The following is a 17,350-nucleotide window of genomic DNA, read 5'->3' as shown; positions in this document are numbered from 1 at the left end:
AAGTCACCACCTTCTGTGGGTTAAAACATGTGACAAGAGTAGCCCACATTCAAGGGATGGGGACACAAGACTATTCCTTTCTTGTTGGAGGAGTGCTGAAGGGGTGTGGATCCAGCCGGGATTCACTGGCCATTATTTTTGTAACAGTCTCCCACACTCATCTCTGGCATGGTAGGTAGGGGTTTGGATGCATTCTTGTTGGCTTTGTCTTAATTAACTCCCAAGAAGGAACACCGCTGTTTTTCTCGGTATGGGGGTGGGGCAGTCAGTGCAGGGAGGTCAGGTCAGCTGACCTAAAACAAGCCTCATTTGGGTGGCACATCATCTAGTCAAGGCTGCCTTGCTTCTCCCGCCGTGTCTGCCAAGCAGTGGTTCTCAGAGCGTGGTCCCCACACCAGCAGCAGCTGTATCACCTGGGTGCTGATACTTGGCTTCCCCCAGGTGCACCGCCGCAGGCCTGGGGGTGGGGAGGCGGGGCTGATAAGCCCTCCAGGTGACTCTGATGCGCCTGAGAGTTGAGAATCACCGCTAATGGGAGTTCAGGTGGCTCTGACTGCGTCTTCCTTAAGCCTTCCAACCAGTTCGCCCCAGCCAGGCGCTTTGTCTCCCTGAGTCAGCGTGTCCTTTGGGTCAGTGTGAGGCTGTGGTTTTCTTACTGCTCAAGGGACACCTGGGGACCGTCAGTGGTGAGCCCAGGCACACAGGTGGAGGGGAGAGTAAAATGTGGTTCCCGAATGCCCTCAGTGTGGCGTGCGGCGTGGTGAGGGAGGCTGTGTGCGTGGAGGTTGGCCAGTTCCGAGGCGGAGATGACACAGGCGGAGCTTGCCGCGCGTCCAGGCCGAGGAGCTATCAGCAAGCGGTGGATCCTGGGAGTTAAAGCTCAAAGGACTGCACCAGCAGTTTGCAAGTTACCACATACCCTATGATTCAGAAGTTTGTTTTCAAAGGTGCCTGTTCAGTGGGGGTCTTTTGAAAATGTGGATTACACGACCCCCTCCTCCCCCCACCCTTTATGACCGGGCGAGTGTTTTGGGACCTCTAAGTGTCCCGGGTGATTCTTCACTAGCCAGAAGCCAGGTTTGGGGAACAGGGTCCCAAACCCCGGGGAGAAGGAGGAGAGAAAGACAGGAGGCCAAGTCCGGAGCCTCGGGGTGGCTGCCCTTGATGATGGCCAGGCCGGGCGGGTCTGCGCCTGAAGACTCTTCTGGCACCAGGGAGACTGGAAGAGGACGAGTGGGAGTCGTAGATGCCGAGGGGCTGGCAGGCTACGGGGGGCCGACCTCGCGGAGGATCCGACACCAGAGCAGGAGCCAGCCTGTGACGGTGGGGAACTTGGCGGGGGGACGCTGGGGAGGAGTGAGCGGGGAGGGCGACCTGCAGCAAGGTGGTGGTGGTTTTTCAGTGGGAGACACCCCGGCGTGTTGCCCAGGGCAGAGACAGGCGGGAGGGGCGTGGAGAAGGGGGTCGGGGATGAAGCCGCGTCCTGGGGGAGGGCAGGGTGGATTTGAAGCTTCTGGGATTGGCCTTGAGAAGGAGGGCCAGCCTTCCTCACCCCGGAGGGGAGGATAGAAGGGAGAGGGCCTGAGAACGGGAGAGTCTGTAGCTGCTGGAAGCGGACGCGGCCTCTCGGGTCCCCCTTTCCTGGTCACCCCATTTCTCACTTTTCTCACGTTTACGGTTGAGACCTGTGAGCTTTCGCGTTGTTCATGTGCCGTCTCATGCGGGGCCTCTGTGGTGTCCGTTCGCGCCTGCGTCACGGGGTCCGTTGTTCACGTGGGAAGGGGGCTGGTGGGTGTCAGTTCTCCTCGGAAGCACCGCTGGCCACTCTGCGGGTTCACCTGGGACGGCAGGTTAGTGGGACGCCCGGTTCGCCCACAAGGCTCAGTTAATTTAACCCAGTGCCGCCCAGATTGCCGTAGTTCCGTGTCTGTGACCCCTTACGTTCTGTGGGTCCCTCTTCTGTAAGTCTGGTGTCCTTCCTCCTTCAACCCTCCTCCTCCTCCCCGCTGTTTCACAGGGAAGGTGTGTCTGTAGGGTGGGCGGCTCCCGGGCCTTCTGTTGCCCCTTGGGGCTGCAGCCTGAGCAGCTCCGCGTAGTGAGACGTGCAGCGTGCCCAGCTCTCCTCGCTAAGTGTCAGAGTCACCCCTCTCGCCCGCCTGGGGCTGACAGGTGCCGCCCTTCGAGAACTCGGCTGCTCACACTTCTCTCTGGTCAGGGAGCTGTTGGGCTGGGTGTTGGAGTCCTTACAGCTAAAGCGTAGGAAGTGTAGGTAGGCTGTGTGTGTTTTTCAGCTAATCACGTTGGTGGTTAAGAGCTTTTAGAAGCCATTTTCAAGGGTATGATGTTCACCTGACAAAAGAAAACAGGTTCCTTATTGTTTCCTGGATCTGGTTAAAATACTTAGGCCAAGGCAGTAGCTGTACGCAAAGATGCCTGAGACTGTATTTGTTGGACACGGCCTCTTCTGAAACAATTAAGTGAGGGCGTACATTTTTCCCCCCTGTTATGAGGATGCTAGTTAACCTATGTTTTAGTATATACCTACCTAAATTAAGAGAGTTAAGGGGGGAGCATGGGGAGAAAAGTAGAATTTTTGCTTAGACAGGAGTGATTTTTTCAATAAGTCCGCATGTCTAAGTGTTCTGGTATTTATTTACTTTAATTATACAAAAGCTGGAGACTTCCCCAGTTTTTATAATCTAGCTGGGTCATTGTTTTTGTTGGCACACTTGCCGTGTTTCATAGTCTAATGTGCACACGCAGGTGAGATTTAGAAATCTCTGTGTCCTGAATGTGAAGGCCTGTGGTCACCACAGCCTGATCCTTAAGTGAGGAAAACGTATGGGTCCTTGAAAGACCACGGTATGTATGTTATCAGTACAAGGACGAAGCAGTCATAGCCCTGTGAGTTACTGAAGTTTCCCTTCTTCTCTCCTGCAGAACCTGAAAGCAGATCCAGAAGAGCTTTTTACCAAACTGGAGAAAATCGGGAAGGGCTCTTTTGGCGAGGTGTTCAAGGGCATTGACAATCGGACTCAGAAAGTGGTCGCCATAAAAATCATTGATCTGGAAGAGGCTGAAGATGAGATAGAGGACATCCAGCAGGAGATCACAGTGCTGAGTCAGTGTGACAGTCCCTACGTAACCAAATATTATGGATCCTATCTGAAGGTAAGGCTGAAAGATGGAGATGCGGTTTTCCATCATGCAGCACCTGACTGAGACGCGAGCCTCGGACGGGAAGGACTTCGATAAATAGCACAGCAGGGTTTCAGAGGAAGGAGAAGTGTTCCGACCTTTGCAGTCAAAAGAACCTGTTTCTGATGGTTCTGTCATCTTAAATGTCACTGATAGAATGTATTTTTGGTAAAAAGTGTTTGATGTTGAAACTCCCTTTCAAACAAGAAAGTATCTCTGAGTGAGACTTTGTCATCAGAAGTGCATTTCTTAAGCTATTATAACGACAACTACTCATCACCTAATTTTAGCATGGTTTGTGATAAAAACTCAGGCCAACCTAAGAATATTAGTCTTTTGATATCTTCAGTTATCAAATGTGTTTTAATTTAGTGCTTTTTTTTTTTAAACTGCTGAGAATTGAGAATGTTGATTAGTGAGCTGGTTTATCTACATTTGACTTTGAAGAATTATCGGTTAGTAAATAATTACTTAAATTAAGTAGTAGTTATAATACAACACTGCAGGTTGTCCTCGATCTTCACGCAGTTCTTCAAATGGGAAAGAATTGTATTAAAGATGGTTTCCCAGTCCTGCGTGGAGGCGTGTTGTCGTCATCGTGCTCTACCATTAGAAGAGTTTAAGATTGTCCCTTGTGTTTCAAGTTCCTTGACATATGCCTGTTTTACTGCACTTGGAAATGTCATATCTTCAAATGGGGTTTTGGAAATCTTAAGAATTGGTGAAACAATTTCTGAAACAATTCTCTGTGGACATGAAAGCTTCACAGGTAGAAAGAAAAACACTAAGGGAGGGAGTAGTATGCCTGGAGAATGTAAGACTAGGCCTCCTCCTGCCCTGGGGCCAGCCTCTCAGCTCTCCATGTCGTAGCCCTCCACGTGTTCTGGTGTCAGAGGGCTGGTGCAGGCTTTGATTTTGTGGAAATGTAATCATACGGTGTAAGTGGGAGGATGGAACATTCGAGAACTGTTGATTCACTAAAAGGAATATTTAAAGGAAATAAAAATTGGACGGTAATTCTATGTTTTTTTCAATTGCCTGAAGAATGGCAGTATGTCAGAGGTCAAATGCAGCATTTTGAAAGGGGAAGGATAAGTTTCGGAGTCAGTTGTCCTGGACTTTGAGTTTTTTTAAACTTCTTTAACTTCCTCATTTGTAAAATGGAAAATTATGGTATATGCCTCGTTATTGTAAAGATTAAATGGAACTGAGTATGTGAAAGTACCTGGCATGTAGTGGGTACTTAGGGAGTGTTCATTAGGGAGTGTTCATTTCCTTCCTTAATTGATTGGGTTTATTTATTCACATTTATCTCTGACATTGCCTTGTCGTGGAGGACGTGTCCACTGAGGTGGAAGCGAGGAGGCGAGAGGGTAGCCCATGGTAGCCATGAGTGTTACTGTGGGCAGGGAGTGGGGGGGAGCATCCAGCTTGGGTCTTGACCAGGCAAAGACGGAGCACGGTAAGCTTTGTCACATTCATGATCCAAGAGGTGAGCGCCTGTGACTTCCATAGGGAAAGCAGAGGTCTTCTTTATGTTAAACTTCTGTTGAGGAAAAACTCAACAGCTGAAGAGACTCAACTTGAACTCTGTCTACTGTATCAGTTATCCTTTGCGAAGTGACGTCAGAATAGTTGCATAGTGAATTCAGAGTTAGGTTTCATGTGGTGTGTTGGATTTTAATATGAATTACGGTAGTTGTGGCAAAGGAAGCGTGGAGGATCCTCACAGATTCTTGCTGACGTACATCAGCTAATATCTGACTGCCGGGGAGTTCAGGATCAGTGGTTCGCAGGTATCTCCTTCGGCCTGGGCTCCTCAGCAGAATTTTTTACTGCACCGCGAGGTGATTGCTGTGGCCAAACGTGGTGTCCCCTTGACTGTACGTATCTAGAGATTCCATCTGGTATGTCCTGTCTTTCCTGAGTTGCTAACTCCAAGTCAGTCTAACCTTGTTCTATAGTGGGCCAGTGAATTTATTTCGTTAACCTAATGTCAGTTGCTGGAATAAACACCCTAGGTTTTTGTGTTTTTTTTGGTTTTTTTCTGCGGTATGCGGGCCTCTCACTGTTGTGGCCTCTCCCGCTGCGGAGCACAGGCTCCGGACGCGCAGGCTCAGCGGCCATGGCTCACGGGCCCAGCCGCTCCGCGGCATGTGGGATCTTCCCGGACCGGGGCACGAACCCGTGTCCCCTGCATTGGCAGGCGGACTCTCAACCACCGCGCCACCAGGGAAGCCCAACACCCTAGGTTTTTAGTGGCTCAATATGATAGAAGTTTATTTCTTGCTCACTCATAGCCCTGGTCTGTGGGTGGTTCTCCTCCAAGCAGTTACTCAGGAACCCAGGTTCCTTCTGTCCTGCGGCTCTTCCTTCCTTCCTTCCTCTACATGTGGGTGTGCTCGGCTGCCTTCGGTCACCGTGGGGGTGAAAATGGAGGCCCCTGAGGGGAGTTCTCGTATACCCAGGCCAGGACACAGGGCCCCTTGTTTCTGCTCACAGCCCCCAGCCAGGCTCGGCCACACGGCCACACCCAACCAGGAGGGGCTGGGAAGTGCCGTCTAATCATGCGCTGCGCAGCAGGGCAGACAGTCTTGGTGCTGAGCTAGATGGTCCTTCCCAAGGCCACTTTCTCTGCACGAGGCGGGTGGAGTGACCGCTGGGGTGACTTTCTCCACTGACTGTCCTCAGGTGGGATGAAGAGCTGTGATGATTTTGTCTGTAGTGCTTTATGTATCTTACCAGGCAGATTGTCCTTCAGAAAATGTGACTGCCTCAGGAATGCCAGGAATAATCCCACCATCATGAAAAGCTGCCCTTAATTTCTGAAGCCTTTCTGTCAAATTGGATGAAAACGCACGGACTGCTGTTGTTAAACAGTACTAGTAACTACCGTACGTTGAGCGGGACCAGAATCCAGACCCGAAGTTCTGCCGTTCTTGGTGTGAGAGAAGTTGCATGAGATGCCTTGGCCCAGAGGAAGCCCCTCGGTCATGAGCCAGCGGCTGTTTTCCCATCGTCTTGGTAGCTTATGAAGTTTAATCAGTATGGTCCAAACTGTCAAGCGAGATACAAATTAAATTGATGTGTGAGATGAATGGGTCTTTGACACGAAGTCGAAAATTACTGTGCTTTGTGTGGTTTTTATGCCCTTCGAAAACTCCCCGTAGCTTTCAGAGCTGGTCGTCTTAGTTCTTTAAGTGGTGATGGGGGGAGAGGGCCTCAGGATTTCACCTTGTGTTAAGGGACTTTTACACAGCAAGACTGGGTAAAGAGGAAATGAGCAGAAACTGGTTTCTCCTTTGCTGGATTTGCATTAGAAGATCTCATAATTACGTTTTCATTTCAATCCTGTACTCCAGAAGGAGAAATTGAAAACAACAGCTGAGTGGTCTAAATATGCTGAATGTTACTCAGGATCAGGAGAGGGGCGTGAGTTTTGACTGTGTAGCTATTAATCGAATTACAGAGTTGCTGTGTAGCATGTTTCTTCCCGAAATAGTAAAAGCAAAAACACTGACAATTCAGGGAGGAGGGGGAATAGTGCAGCGGTGAAAACTTACGTTTGTATTGATGAATCTGAGGGCCGGAAAGGTCTTGAAGACTCTCACGTGCCATAGAAGAACTTCATTTGCTGTAGTTTGTTTAATTTTGGGGAAATTAAACCAGCTAGAATATTAACCAGAGGCCTTCGTATCCCAACCATTATACCACTGGAGCTTTTTACCGCAAAAATACCATCTACAGTGTCACAGTGAAACCGTAGAGGGTGGGGTGGTGTGCAGGAGAGAGAGAGAGAGACTTTTTGGTTTTATTTTTAAGTTAGGCAGTGAAGACATGATAAGATTGTAACAGTGGACAGTGAGGTGCCATAGAGGCGTCTGAGCCTGATTTCTTTTTAAGCAGCATTCACAAGAGCTACTCATTCCATTCAGCAACACAGCTCTTAAGTTTTTTTTTTGTCTTGGGGAAATTGCCTGCCTTTTAGAATCTCTACTTTGAGATTCACTTAGAGTTTATAAGCCAGGATTTTAGTTTTGGATCCTAGTACAGTTACTTAACTGTCTGGATGCTTCTCAAGCTGCTGACTTCCTCAAGGACAAAATGCAGATAAATATACTTATCTTACAGGATTACTATAAAGATTGAGATCAGATAGGTAAAGTGCCTGGTATATTAGGGGATTTTTAGTAAGTGCTAATTTAAGAATTTTAAGTTAAGGGAAAAGTTATTTTGCCAAATAACTCAAAATTTGAGTTGTAAAAACATTATTAGCATACTAAAAATTAGGGTTATCATTTTCTTTTATAATAAATTATTTAATACTCTCAGACATCAGGCCAGTTTCACAAAAGCAAACCAGGTACAAGGCAAAAAACAAAACAAAACTGTGTTTATCAAACCTTTACTTGTCCTAGTCATTTTTGTTGTAGTTTCGCTATTAAGGAAACATGTCCATTTAGTGAGTAGTTGTCTAATAGTGCGTTCAGATCCTTGACGTAAGAGTAAGTTTTTCTTCAGTTCCTAAAAACTTTTAGGGTAGTTTTACCAATTGGATTCACCAGAAAATGAATACAGGAAAGCCCCTTTATGTGTTTTAGTGTTGTATGTAAGTACAGATGATTCTGCTATGGTGTCTGTTACGTACATTAGACATACTTTGGGGTAATTTTTTAAAGTTATGTTCTTTGGACTTCTGATTTGCTTTTCTCCCCCTTTTCCTTTCTTCCCCAAAGGGAAAGTAGTAGTTCCTGACGAAACAGAAATCCCAACCATTTTACGCTTAGGGAAAGAAGTGAAAAAATAAATGGCTGGTGTCTTTGTGAACGAGGCTCCTCAGGAGGTTACCATCCACCCCCCTGTGTTCACTTCTTGCCCCAACATGACTATTAATAGCTGACTCTTTACTTTCGGAAGCATCCTAGCTTGGGCAATAGAATATAATCAGCCTCTTATGCTTCATATCCAGAAAAAACCAGACAAAACTATACTCCTTCCCTTGCACATATTGTATTATAATTTCATGATCTCGTTATCGCTCAGAGAAGAATTACTAGTGTAGCCACGTGATAATGAACATAGCTGTTAGGGTACATTGTCTGAATTTATCTTCACTCACCTCCCTCCTGACCGCCCCATGGCAAATCCTGCTCTTGTATTGACCTCTGGTTTTAGACACGGTGAGGAATATAGATGGGTTATTGGTCTTGGGAAGCAGTTGAGTTGAGATATGTGCCTGGTGTGCATGGGCTCTCCTCTGCCTCAGGGCTTCTTCCGAAAGCACACAGGTCCTGTCTCATTCACTTCTTTCCTATTCCCGAAGATAGAGCCTGGCACATTCTCCTCGAGATGAAGACAGTCAGGTACTAATGGTGTCGTGCACGTGGAACTGAACCGGGGTCAAGATGCCCAGTGTAGAGGGCGGAGGAGAGAGGCGGGCTGTGCCGTACGGAGAAGGCAGATCTGGGGTTGTGACAGGAGCACGTGACTTTGGGGCCAAGCCACCTAAATGTAGTACGGGTACCTCTCTGTGCCTCTTCTGACTGCCCCACGTGTCCCCTCCTGCACTGGAGGTACAGGTGGCCGTGTCTGGAGACATTTTCAGTTGTCACGACGGGGCGGGGCTGGGGTGCTGCTGGCACCCCGTAGGTGGGGACCAGAGATGCCACTACACGTCCTGCGGTGCACGGGACAGCCCTGCTACAAAGAGTCACCAGCCCAGATGCTCACAGTGCTGCTTGAGAAGGCGCTGCCCTGTGGAACGGATGGTGGTCTTTGGTCCCAGAATATAGAGGGAACAATGTTTCCAGGGCTGGCCTTGGGGGTTCTTGGAATAGCCCAAAGAGTATTTAAGACAACAGTCTCAGAGTCCTTGGTTACTCCCACGCAGTTTTTGTGGCCAGAGCAAGTGTGAGCTTTGCGAGCACTGTGAGTAGCATGTGTCCCAACTTGGACAGTGATTTTGTTTTGCTCCGAGCTGTGCAGCCTTGTGTGCCAGGCTCACAAGAAACCCCAGACGGCATTTTGGGGATAGTGGATCCAAATGATGCTTCTCCGGGGTACCTTTGTTCAGATGTAAGATAGAAACAAAGGCTGTGAGGAGTCCTCCGAACATAACGGTGAGGATTGTTCACCTAGGTATTGACCGTGACGCTTTCTGTCTAGTGCTCATCCTAAACTTGGCGTCCTTGAGTAAAGCAGTAGAAAGCAGCACCGGTGTGCTTTCCTAGGGATGCAGTTCCCCACGGTGAGAGGGAACGTTCCCTCACTGCAGGGTGTCTCGACGGGAAGGGTGATTCTCCCTGTACGCTGCACTTACTACAGAGTTAATATTCCCCAGGACGTTGCTTGACATTGGGAGCGGAGCTGTATACCTGGAGGCCCTTATGGCTGGCAGTCGGCATTGTTTTCTCGAAAACTGATGGATGACCAAGGTCAGAAAGAACAAACCTGTTTTTCATTTTTGGCCTTGGTCATCAGAGTAGCATTAATGGAAAAAAAAAAAAAACCAAGCGAGATGTTGATACCTGGCTTTTTTTTTTTTTTCCCTGTGTGTATCTTCAGTTTCTGGTGGTTGTTTTCAGCCTGGCGTGTTACTCTTGGTGCTAAAGCACAGCTCTGCTTTCTGCAGCCCCTCTGGGCTTTGAACCGACCGCCCAGCCAATCAAGTGGCCCGTCCCGTTAAGTCAGGTGTCATTTTCTCATCGTATTTCTTTTCCCCCTTGCCATGTAGGGACACCAGATAGGGGAGAGTCGAGCTGTGTTTTCATGTTTTTCAGTTTGTGGCACCATCACCGTCGATCTGTGTCTTCTTCTGTTTGGGTCAGTTTTATTATTTTTTATTATTTCATCCTTCACCCCTGCCACGCTTCTCTTTTGTAGGACACGTTGTGGTATGTCTTTGGATGTGTGTCTTGAGTAGATAAAACGTTGTTTATGTACTATGTATGAGTTTATGTTTTCCTACCACATAGTTATTTAAAATTTGCGCACAGTAAAATTAACTTTCTGGGGTGTATCATTCTTACAGTTCTACACACTTTAACGCATATGTAGATTCTTAAAACCACCAGCACACGCAGGATACAGAACAATCCCAACGTCCCAAAGAACTCCTGACCGTCTCTCCCCCCACACCCTCAATCCCTGGCAACCACTAATCTGTTTTCTGTCCCTGTGGTTTTACCTTTTCTAGAATGTCATATAAATGGAATCACACACCTTTTGTTACTGTCTTTTTTCAGTTAGCATAATGTGTTTGGGATCCGTGCATGTTTCAAATGTTTGTTCCTTCTTATCGTCAAATGGTGTATTGTTGTAGGAGTATATACCTAGTATATATACTATTGTATATATATACAATATATAATATGTATTGTGTATATATATATATATAGTACTATAGTATATTATATTACTGTACTGACTGTTGAAGGGCACTTGGTTTGTCTCCATATTTTGGCGGTGATGAATACTGTTGTTATTGACATTCATGTGCAGTTTTTGTATGAACGTAAGTTTTCATTTCCCCAGGGTAAACACCTAGACGTAGGGCTGCGGGTTAATTCTCCAGTGTCTGTGTCAGTTTACATTCCCGTCAGCACTTGGTATTGTCAGTTTTTTCAGGTTAGCCATTTTAGCAGGTGTGTAATGGTATCCCATTAGGGTTTGAATTTGCATTTTCCGTAATGACTTAGGATTTTGAGTATCTTTTCATATGACTTACTTGTGCAGCACTCTGGAGTAGGACACTTATTAATACGACTGATGGGGCTTGGGGCGGGCCCCCCCCAGATACGCCGGTTCCCACCCCTACACTACCATGTTGTTCAGGATAGCTTCACCCGTTTACACTCACACTACCAGTGGGAGTTTTTTTTTGCTGGTTCTTCTTTCTCCCTTTTTTGAAAAAGAAAAGCTTTATTGAGATATAATTCACATGCCATTCAATTCATCCACTTAAAATGCACTGTTGAGTGGTTTCTAGTATATTCATGGAGTTGTAGCCATCATCGTAGTGAACTTTAGAACATCTTCATCATCTGATGCGGAAACCCCCTGCCTGTTACTGGTCACCCCCCATTTCCTCCCAGTTTTGCCAGACCCAGGCAAACACTTATCTGCTTTCTATCTCCGTATAGGTTTGCCTGTTCTGGAATGTCATGTAAACAGAATCATATAGTATGTGGCCTTTGTGACTGGCCCGTTTCACTTAGTGTAATGTTTTCAAAAAGTTCATCCGCGTTGTAGCATGTGTCTGTACCTCATTCCTTTTTATTGCTGAATAATATTCCATTGTATGGATATACGACATTTAATTTACCCATTAGTCAGTTGATGAACATTTGGGCTGTTTCCACTTTTTGGCTATTATAAAGGAATAATGTTGCCATGAACATTAGTGTACAAGTTTTTGTGTAGACATGTTTTCATTTCTCTTGGGTATATGCCTAGGAGTGGAATTGTTGGGTCACGTGGTAACCCTGTGTTTAACCCTTTGAGGAACTGCCAGGCTGTTTTCCAAAGCACCTGCATCATTTTGCATTCCCACCAGCAGTGAGTGAGGGTTCTAATTCCTCCACATCCTCATTGCATTTTTGATGATGGCCACCCTAGGGGGTGTGAAGTGGTATCTCATTGCGGTTTTGGTTTGCATTCCCCTCATGGCTAGTGATGTTGGGCCTCGATTGTCTACTTCCTTGCCGACACTGATATACAACTTTTTAACTTTTCCCAATCCCATAAGTACAAGATAGTATTTTCTTACGCTTATTTGCATTTCTATTAATAGTAGGTTTGAGTGTCTATTCATATATTCTTAGCCCTTGGGATTTCTTACTCTGTTGAATTTTGTTCATATTTTTTTAGTTTTCCATTGGCTTTCCTGTGTTTTAGTGTTTGATAAGTATGTTGAAGTTACGCTGTATCAGTTTTAGATACCACAAGTATTTTCTCTGACTGTTACACTTCTTTTAACTTCAAGGTGTCTCGTTGAAAAAAATCCTTAATATTAATTTGGTTAAATCCATCAGTTTTTACGTTCTGATTTCTGCTTTTGGGATCCTGTTTAAGGAACCTACTTGTTCCTAAGGTTAAAAATATATTAATTTTTTTTTCTTTTATTGGTTTTATAATTTTGCCTTTCACATTTAGATCTTTTATCTGTCTGGTATACAGTTTGAAGTAGGGATTTTATTTTTCTCCATGTAGAGATAAGTTTCCTAACACTATTGTATAAAACAGTATTTTCCCCACTCGCGTATGATGTTATATCATATACCAAAGTCTCATATGTGTCTAGGCCTATTTCTGGATTTTCTGTTTTATTTTCCTGGGCCAGTATCATTCATGGTCTGTGTGTGTGTGAATTGTTATTACCTTGGCCTTGTTTTAAGTCGTAATATCTGCAGTGATAACCGTCTCCACCTTTGCACACATACATCCAAAAAATTTTGCTGCTTTTAAAAAGTACATGAGGTCTTTGAAGACTTTTGTTCTTCCACATGTTTTAGAATGAGTTTGTACATTTTCTGTTTAAAATCGTACTGAAGTTTAAACACTGATTTTTTTTTAACCATATGTCCCAACCCAGGAAGATTTTTTTAAAATTTATTTTAAATTTATTTGTTTTTGGCTGCGTTGGGTCTTCGTTGATGCGCGCAGGCCTTCTCTAGCTGCGGCGAGTGGGGGCTACTCTTCGTTGCGGTGCGCGGGCTTCTCACTGTGGTGGCTTCTCTTGTTGTGGAGCATGGGCTCTAGGCACGTGGGCTTCAGTAGATGTGGCACGTGGGCTTCAGTAGTTGTGGCACGTGGGCTCAGTAGTTGTGGCTCACAGGCTCTAGAGCGCAGGCTCAGTAGTTGTGGCACGTGGGCTTAGTAGCTCCGCGGCACGTGGGATCTTCCAGGACCAGGGATCGAACCCGTGTCCCCTGCATTAGCAGGCAGATTCTTAACCACTGCACCACCAGGGAAGTCCCTAAGCATTGATTTTTGAGGAGAATTAACATCTTAAGTCATCCCATCCTTGACTATGAATGCCTGTTTTCTGGTTAGGTTGTCTTATGTGAGCTTTAATACAGTTTAAAATTGAAGATCGTTCTGGTTCCTAGGCACGTAGTTTTTATTGCTATTTTGAGAGATATATTTTCGGATTGGTTATTGCTTAGTTTAAGGGAATGAGTATGATTTTTTTTTTCACGTCGTTTCTGGCAATCTTGCTGAACTCATTAGTTTTCTATGCATATGTTCACATCTACAAACCATGATGGTTTCTTGTGCTCCCGTCCATTCATATCACCGTCTTGCATCCTACGTTTTGGCCGTGCCCTCTAGACTGCTGACTGGCAGTGACGGGAGCGATACACCTGTCTTGTTTTTGATCTTAAAGAAATGCATCTTAAATTTTTCTTTAATAAGTATGGTATTTGCTATAGAATTTTGATGTGTGGCCTCTTTTTTGTTTGTTTTTCCATTAAGGAAGTCTGCTTCTATTCCTGGTTAGACTTTTTTTGTCTTGTTTTTGTACAAACAAACAAGAGCACATACTTTTTTCCTGTTTTTATTTTATTTTATTTATTTATTTATTTATTTATTTGCAGTACGCGGGCCTCTCGCTGTTGTGGCCTCTCCTGTTGCGGAGCACAGGCTCCGGACGCGCAGGCTTAGCGGCCATGGCTCACAGGCCCAGCCGCTCCACGGCATGTGGGATCTTCCCGGACCGGGGCACGAACCCGTGTCCCCCTGCATCGGCAGGTAGACTCCCAACCACTGCGCCACCAGGGAAGTCCTTTCCTATTATTTTAAAGACAGTTATGTGATTTTTCTCTTTCAGTCTTGATGTAAGTAGATGGCAATTAGCCAGACCTAAAGTGCGCCCTTTCTAATTTCTAAGAAAAAAAAATTGGTTTCATGGAGCAGGGAAAGTCTTCTCTAGCTGCTGTTGCCAGGAGGCTCAGAGGGCTGCTTTATTAGCTGAGAGCTGTCCAGTCCCCTTCCGTTCCATGTCGGCTTTGTTCTCTTGAGTTCTGCATGGTGCTCACAGATAGAACAGGAAAATAGAACCTGACCTGGCCTTGGACAGGGTTCCCATCGCCGATTCCCTCCCCAGTACTTCTTTCCCGGTCATGGGTTAGGAAGGATGCTGAGGCAGCATTTTAGCTGGTTGTTCAGTTGGTCATCGAGTATTGACTCACTTCTGGGCTGGCAGTTCTGCATCTCGGCTCCTAAACTTTCTCTGGGTTCTGGGGTGGAGGACTGACGCGGCTCAAAGTGACAGCTGAGAACATCGTGCGCTGGCTTGTGTGTTGAGTTGAGGAGACGTTTGTGTTTTGGAACCGGCGGGAAGGGATGGCTTGTGGGTTGATGCCTCAGAGCCTCTCAGGTGGCAGCTGGGAGAGGCCCTGTGTGGTCCTCGTTTCTGTGTGTGCAACATGGAATTGTTTCTCCCTTTGCTGGGGTCGGTCCGAGACAAACAGGAGCACCGTAAGTGGCAGGAGGCCATGGGAAGAGGGGGGGCTCCAGTGGCTTGGACAGCCTTGGTGAGCACACAGCTCTTGATGGCTCTGAATTTACTGTCCTGTTAAATCTTCTTCATACATTGGTGATAAGTTCCACTTTGGTACCTTCCCTCCGCGTTTTGGGCCAGGTAGGTTGGTGGGATAATGCAGCTCCAGTTTGACTGGAAACAAGTTTGGGGATCGGGGGGAGACGTCTGCGGATTTGGTTTTGGGAAAAATCATAAACAAGCTGGAGATGAAGCCTAGTTAGAAAGGGGCGGGGGGGTGCTGGGCGATGGTTTGCTTTGTACCGTATCCGTCACTTCTCCGTATTTTCTAGCCATTCTGACCCCAAGTTCGAGATCTGGAGATGGTCTGCCTACCTCTGAAGATGCGGTCTCGGCTCTGAGTTAAGCCAGCAGTGTGGCTGGTCGCCTGCTGTCGGAGCTGTGTCCTTACCTGCAAAAGAGAGAGATCGGATGCCTTGGTCTTTTAAGTTCTTATCCATCTGATTCAGCTTAGCTTGCCGTTTCGTGAAACACTTCTCGTGCAGAGAATTTGGAATCCCAGGCTGTTAGAGCGGGAAAGGGCGTTGGAGGCCCCTGGCCCCCACCTCTAGTCCTCTAGAGCCGAAAACCGTGGCACGGAGAGGCCACCTTGTTGGCTCCCACCAAGCAGGATTTTCCTCGGGGGCTGGAAGCAGCGCGGGCTTCCCAGAGTCCCAGGGCCAGGGGCCCGAGAAGGGAGAGGGCTGGACAGGGAGGCTTCCGTGGGTCCCGCCCTCGATAGCTGCCGTGGCCGGTGTTGCAGCGTCCGCCGTCCGCCACCACCGTTCTGTGGAATAGGGCATCGGCTCGCGCATCCGCGTTCCCTTCGCACGCAGCCGTGCAGTGCCCACCAGAAGTGTGAGCAGGTTAGCCCGATGGGGGACCTGCGGGCTCCTGGCCCGGGGTCACCGTGTCACGCCTGCCGTGGTTCTGAGGCTGGAAGATGTCGTCTTCAGAGGGCCACACTGTCCCAGTGTGGAATTTTGATATACTGCCACCTTATGTCCCAGGTAGTCCAACGGGAGAAATTCTTGCCTGGCACGTGGAAATTGTTTTATTCGCTCTCTAACGCAGAGCTGATGTTCACTCTGTAGCTCATGTGTGTCGGACGCATGAATTTGCATTTGTTCCAGGAGCCGTGGCTCCTCTGACGGAGACCAGAAGCCTAGCCGATGCCGTAGAGTCCCCGGTGGTGCCGGGCACCTGGCTTTCCTCGCGGCCCTGGAGCTGCCTCAGCGGCCAGAGCCGCCGTCCCACCAGCCCTGCAGGCCGGCCCCGTCCCTCCCACACCTCTGCTTGCACCCAGTCTCTGCCAAGAACCCCGCTTTGGTTTTGTGGTCCCGTAGCTGTCCTGTTGGCGCTGCCTGTCTTGTTCCTCAGCTGAGGATGCTTCTGTGGTCGCCTGTGAAACGCCTCCTTTCTTTGTACGCCTGATGCACAGGTGACTAAATAGAGTGTTCTGATTTCTGTTATTCGCATTACTGCGGTGGCAAGTATCAAATATCTTCAGGTATTTCTTGGAAGGAAAGAGGCATTTTTTGAAAAGAAGGAAATTGTGATACTGTAGAACCTATACAGACAGCTTTGCTGGCTGTGCAGTTCGTCGGGAAGTATTGATGTTTTGGCATTGGGTGGTGGTTGGCTTGCTGCAGGTTGAATTGCTAAAAGCAATTTATGTAACCTGTTAAGTAGACCAAGCATTTGTTACACTGGATTAGGTATTTCACTTAGTTTCCTGGACTTTGATGATTTTTTGTTGACTTAGTGTGAGATTGACTTTCTGATGACATGCTTCAATTCGATCTAATGAATTTTCCCTGTCATTATAAACGGGAGTCAGCGTAGCTAGGCCAATGGCGAGGCTGATTATAGACCAGTGCTTATAGAAGCTAATCACCCACATTTTTTTGTTCGTATAGAAGCCTTTTCCTTTGCTTTTAGCTAGGGCTGGTATAGAGTGCCGTGTAGATTTTGGAGTCATCATTGGTCACATTTTTTAAACAGGTGTGAAGAGGTGGAGTTTGCTTGTGTTGAAGTATTTGTTAGAAAACGTTGGTTCTTTAAAAGTAACAATTGATTTCTGGCTCTTTTTTGAGAAGGAAATGCTCTTACGCTCGCTTTCTGCACCAGGGTGTGCCTTGAAGACCCCTTGCCCTTCTCCCATCTCCTGTATTCCTTACCTAGGTGGAGCTGTATTTCTGGACGCTTTGCGTTCTGAAAGCGGAGATCCACTCAGAGGCTGACAGACTTGTCCCTAGAAGAAAAGGGGCATAAGTATGCCAAATGCAACACCACAGTGATTTCTTGGATTGCAGGGACCTTTGGGCCAGCTTGCGGTAAGAACTTGCCTTTAGAGGATCCTTTGGTTCCCATCCATGTCTCCCTCTCCTCAAAGGGATGGCAGCCCGATGGACAGTGGGCACATGCCCCCAACATGGACAGACTTCCGCGGAGGTAAGCTGCTGTCGGTACCGCCCAGGCAGACGTGCGCCCTCCTGGTCAGCCCGAGCGTTGCCCCCATCCACACCTCGTGCACGTGTGTCAGAGGCCCCGAGGCTTTCGCTCTTGTTTCCAGCCAGGGCTAGGGTTCTGCCTCAGCAGGTAACAAGT

At 47.2% G+C, this 17,350-nt stretch overlaps 1 protein-coding gene across 2 annotated transcripts in view; it reads left to right on the top strand.

Annotated features, from left to right (window-relative positions):
• Window positions 1-17,350, top strand: part of STK24 (serine/threonine kinase 24) — a 104,942-nt gene that overhangs the window by 41,750 nt on the left and 45,842 nt on the right. For both annotated transcript variants that reach the window (XM_082601932.1, XM_082601933.1), the window contains exon 2: window positions 2,941-3,171. In XM_082601932.1, coding sequence (XP_082458058.1) covers window positions 2,941-3,171 — 231 coding nt within the window. The remainder of the gene's footprint in view (window positions 1-2,940; window positions 3,172-17,350) is intronic.

This window comes from Mesoplodon mirus (genome assembly GCF_964341445.2).
Source record: "Mesoplodon mirus genome assembly, chromosome: 17".
In the NCBI taxonomy this organism is placed as follows: Eukaryota; Metazoa; Chordata; class Mammalia; order Artiodactyla; family Ziphiidae; genus Mesoplodon; species Mesoplodon mirus.
This window is presented reverse-complemented; position numbering and strand designations above follow the sequence as displayed.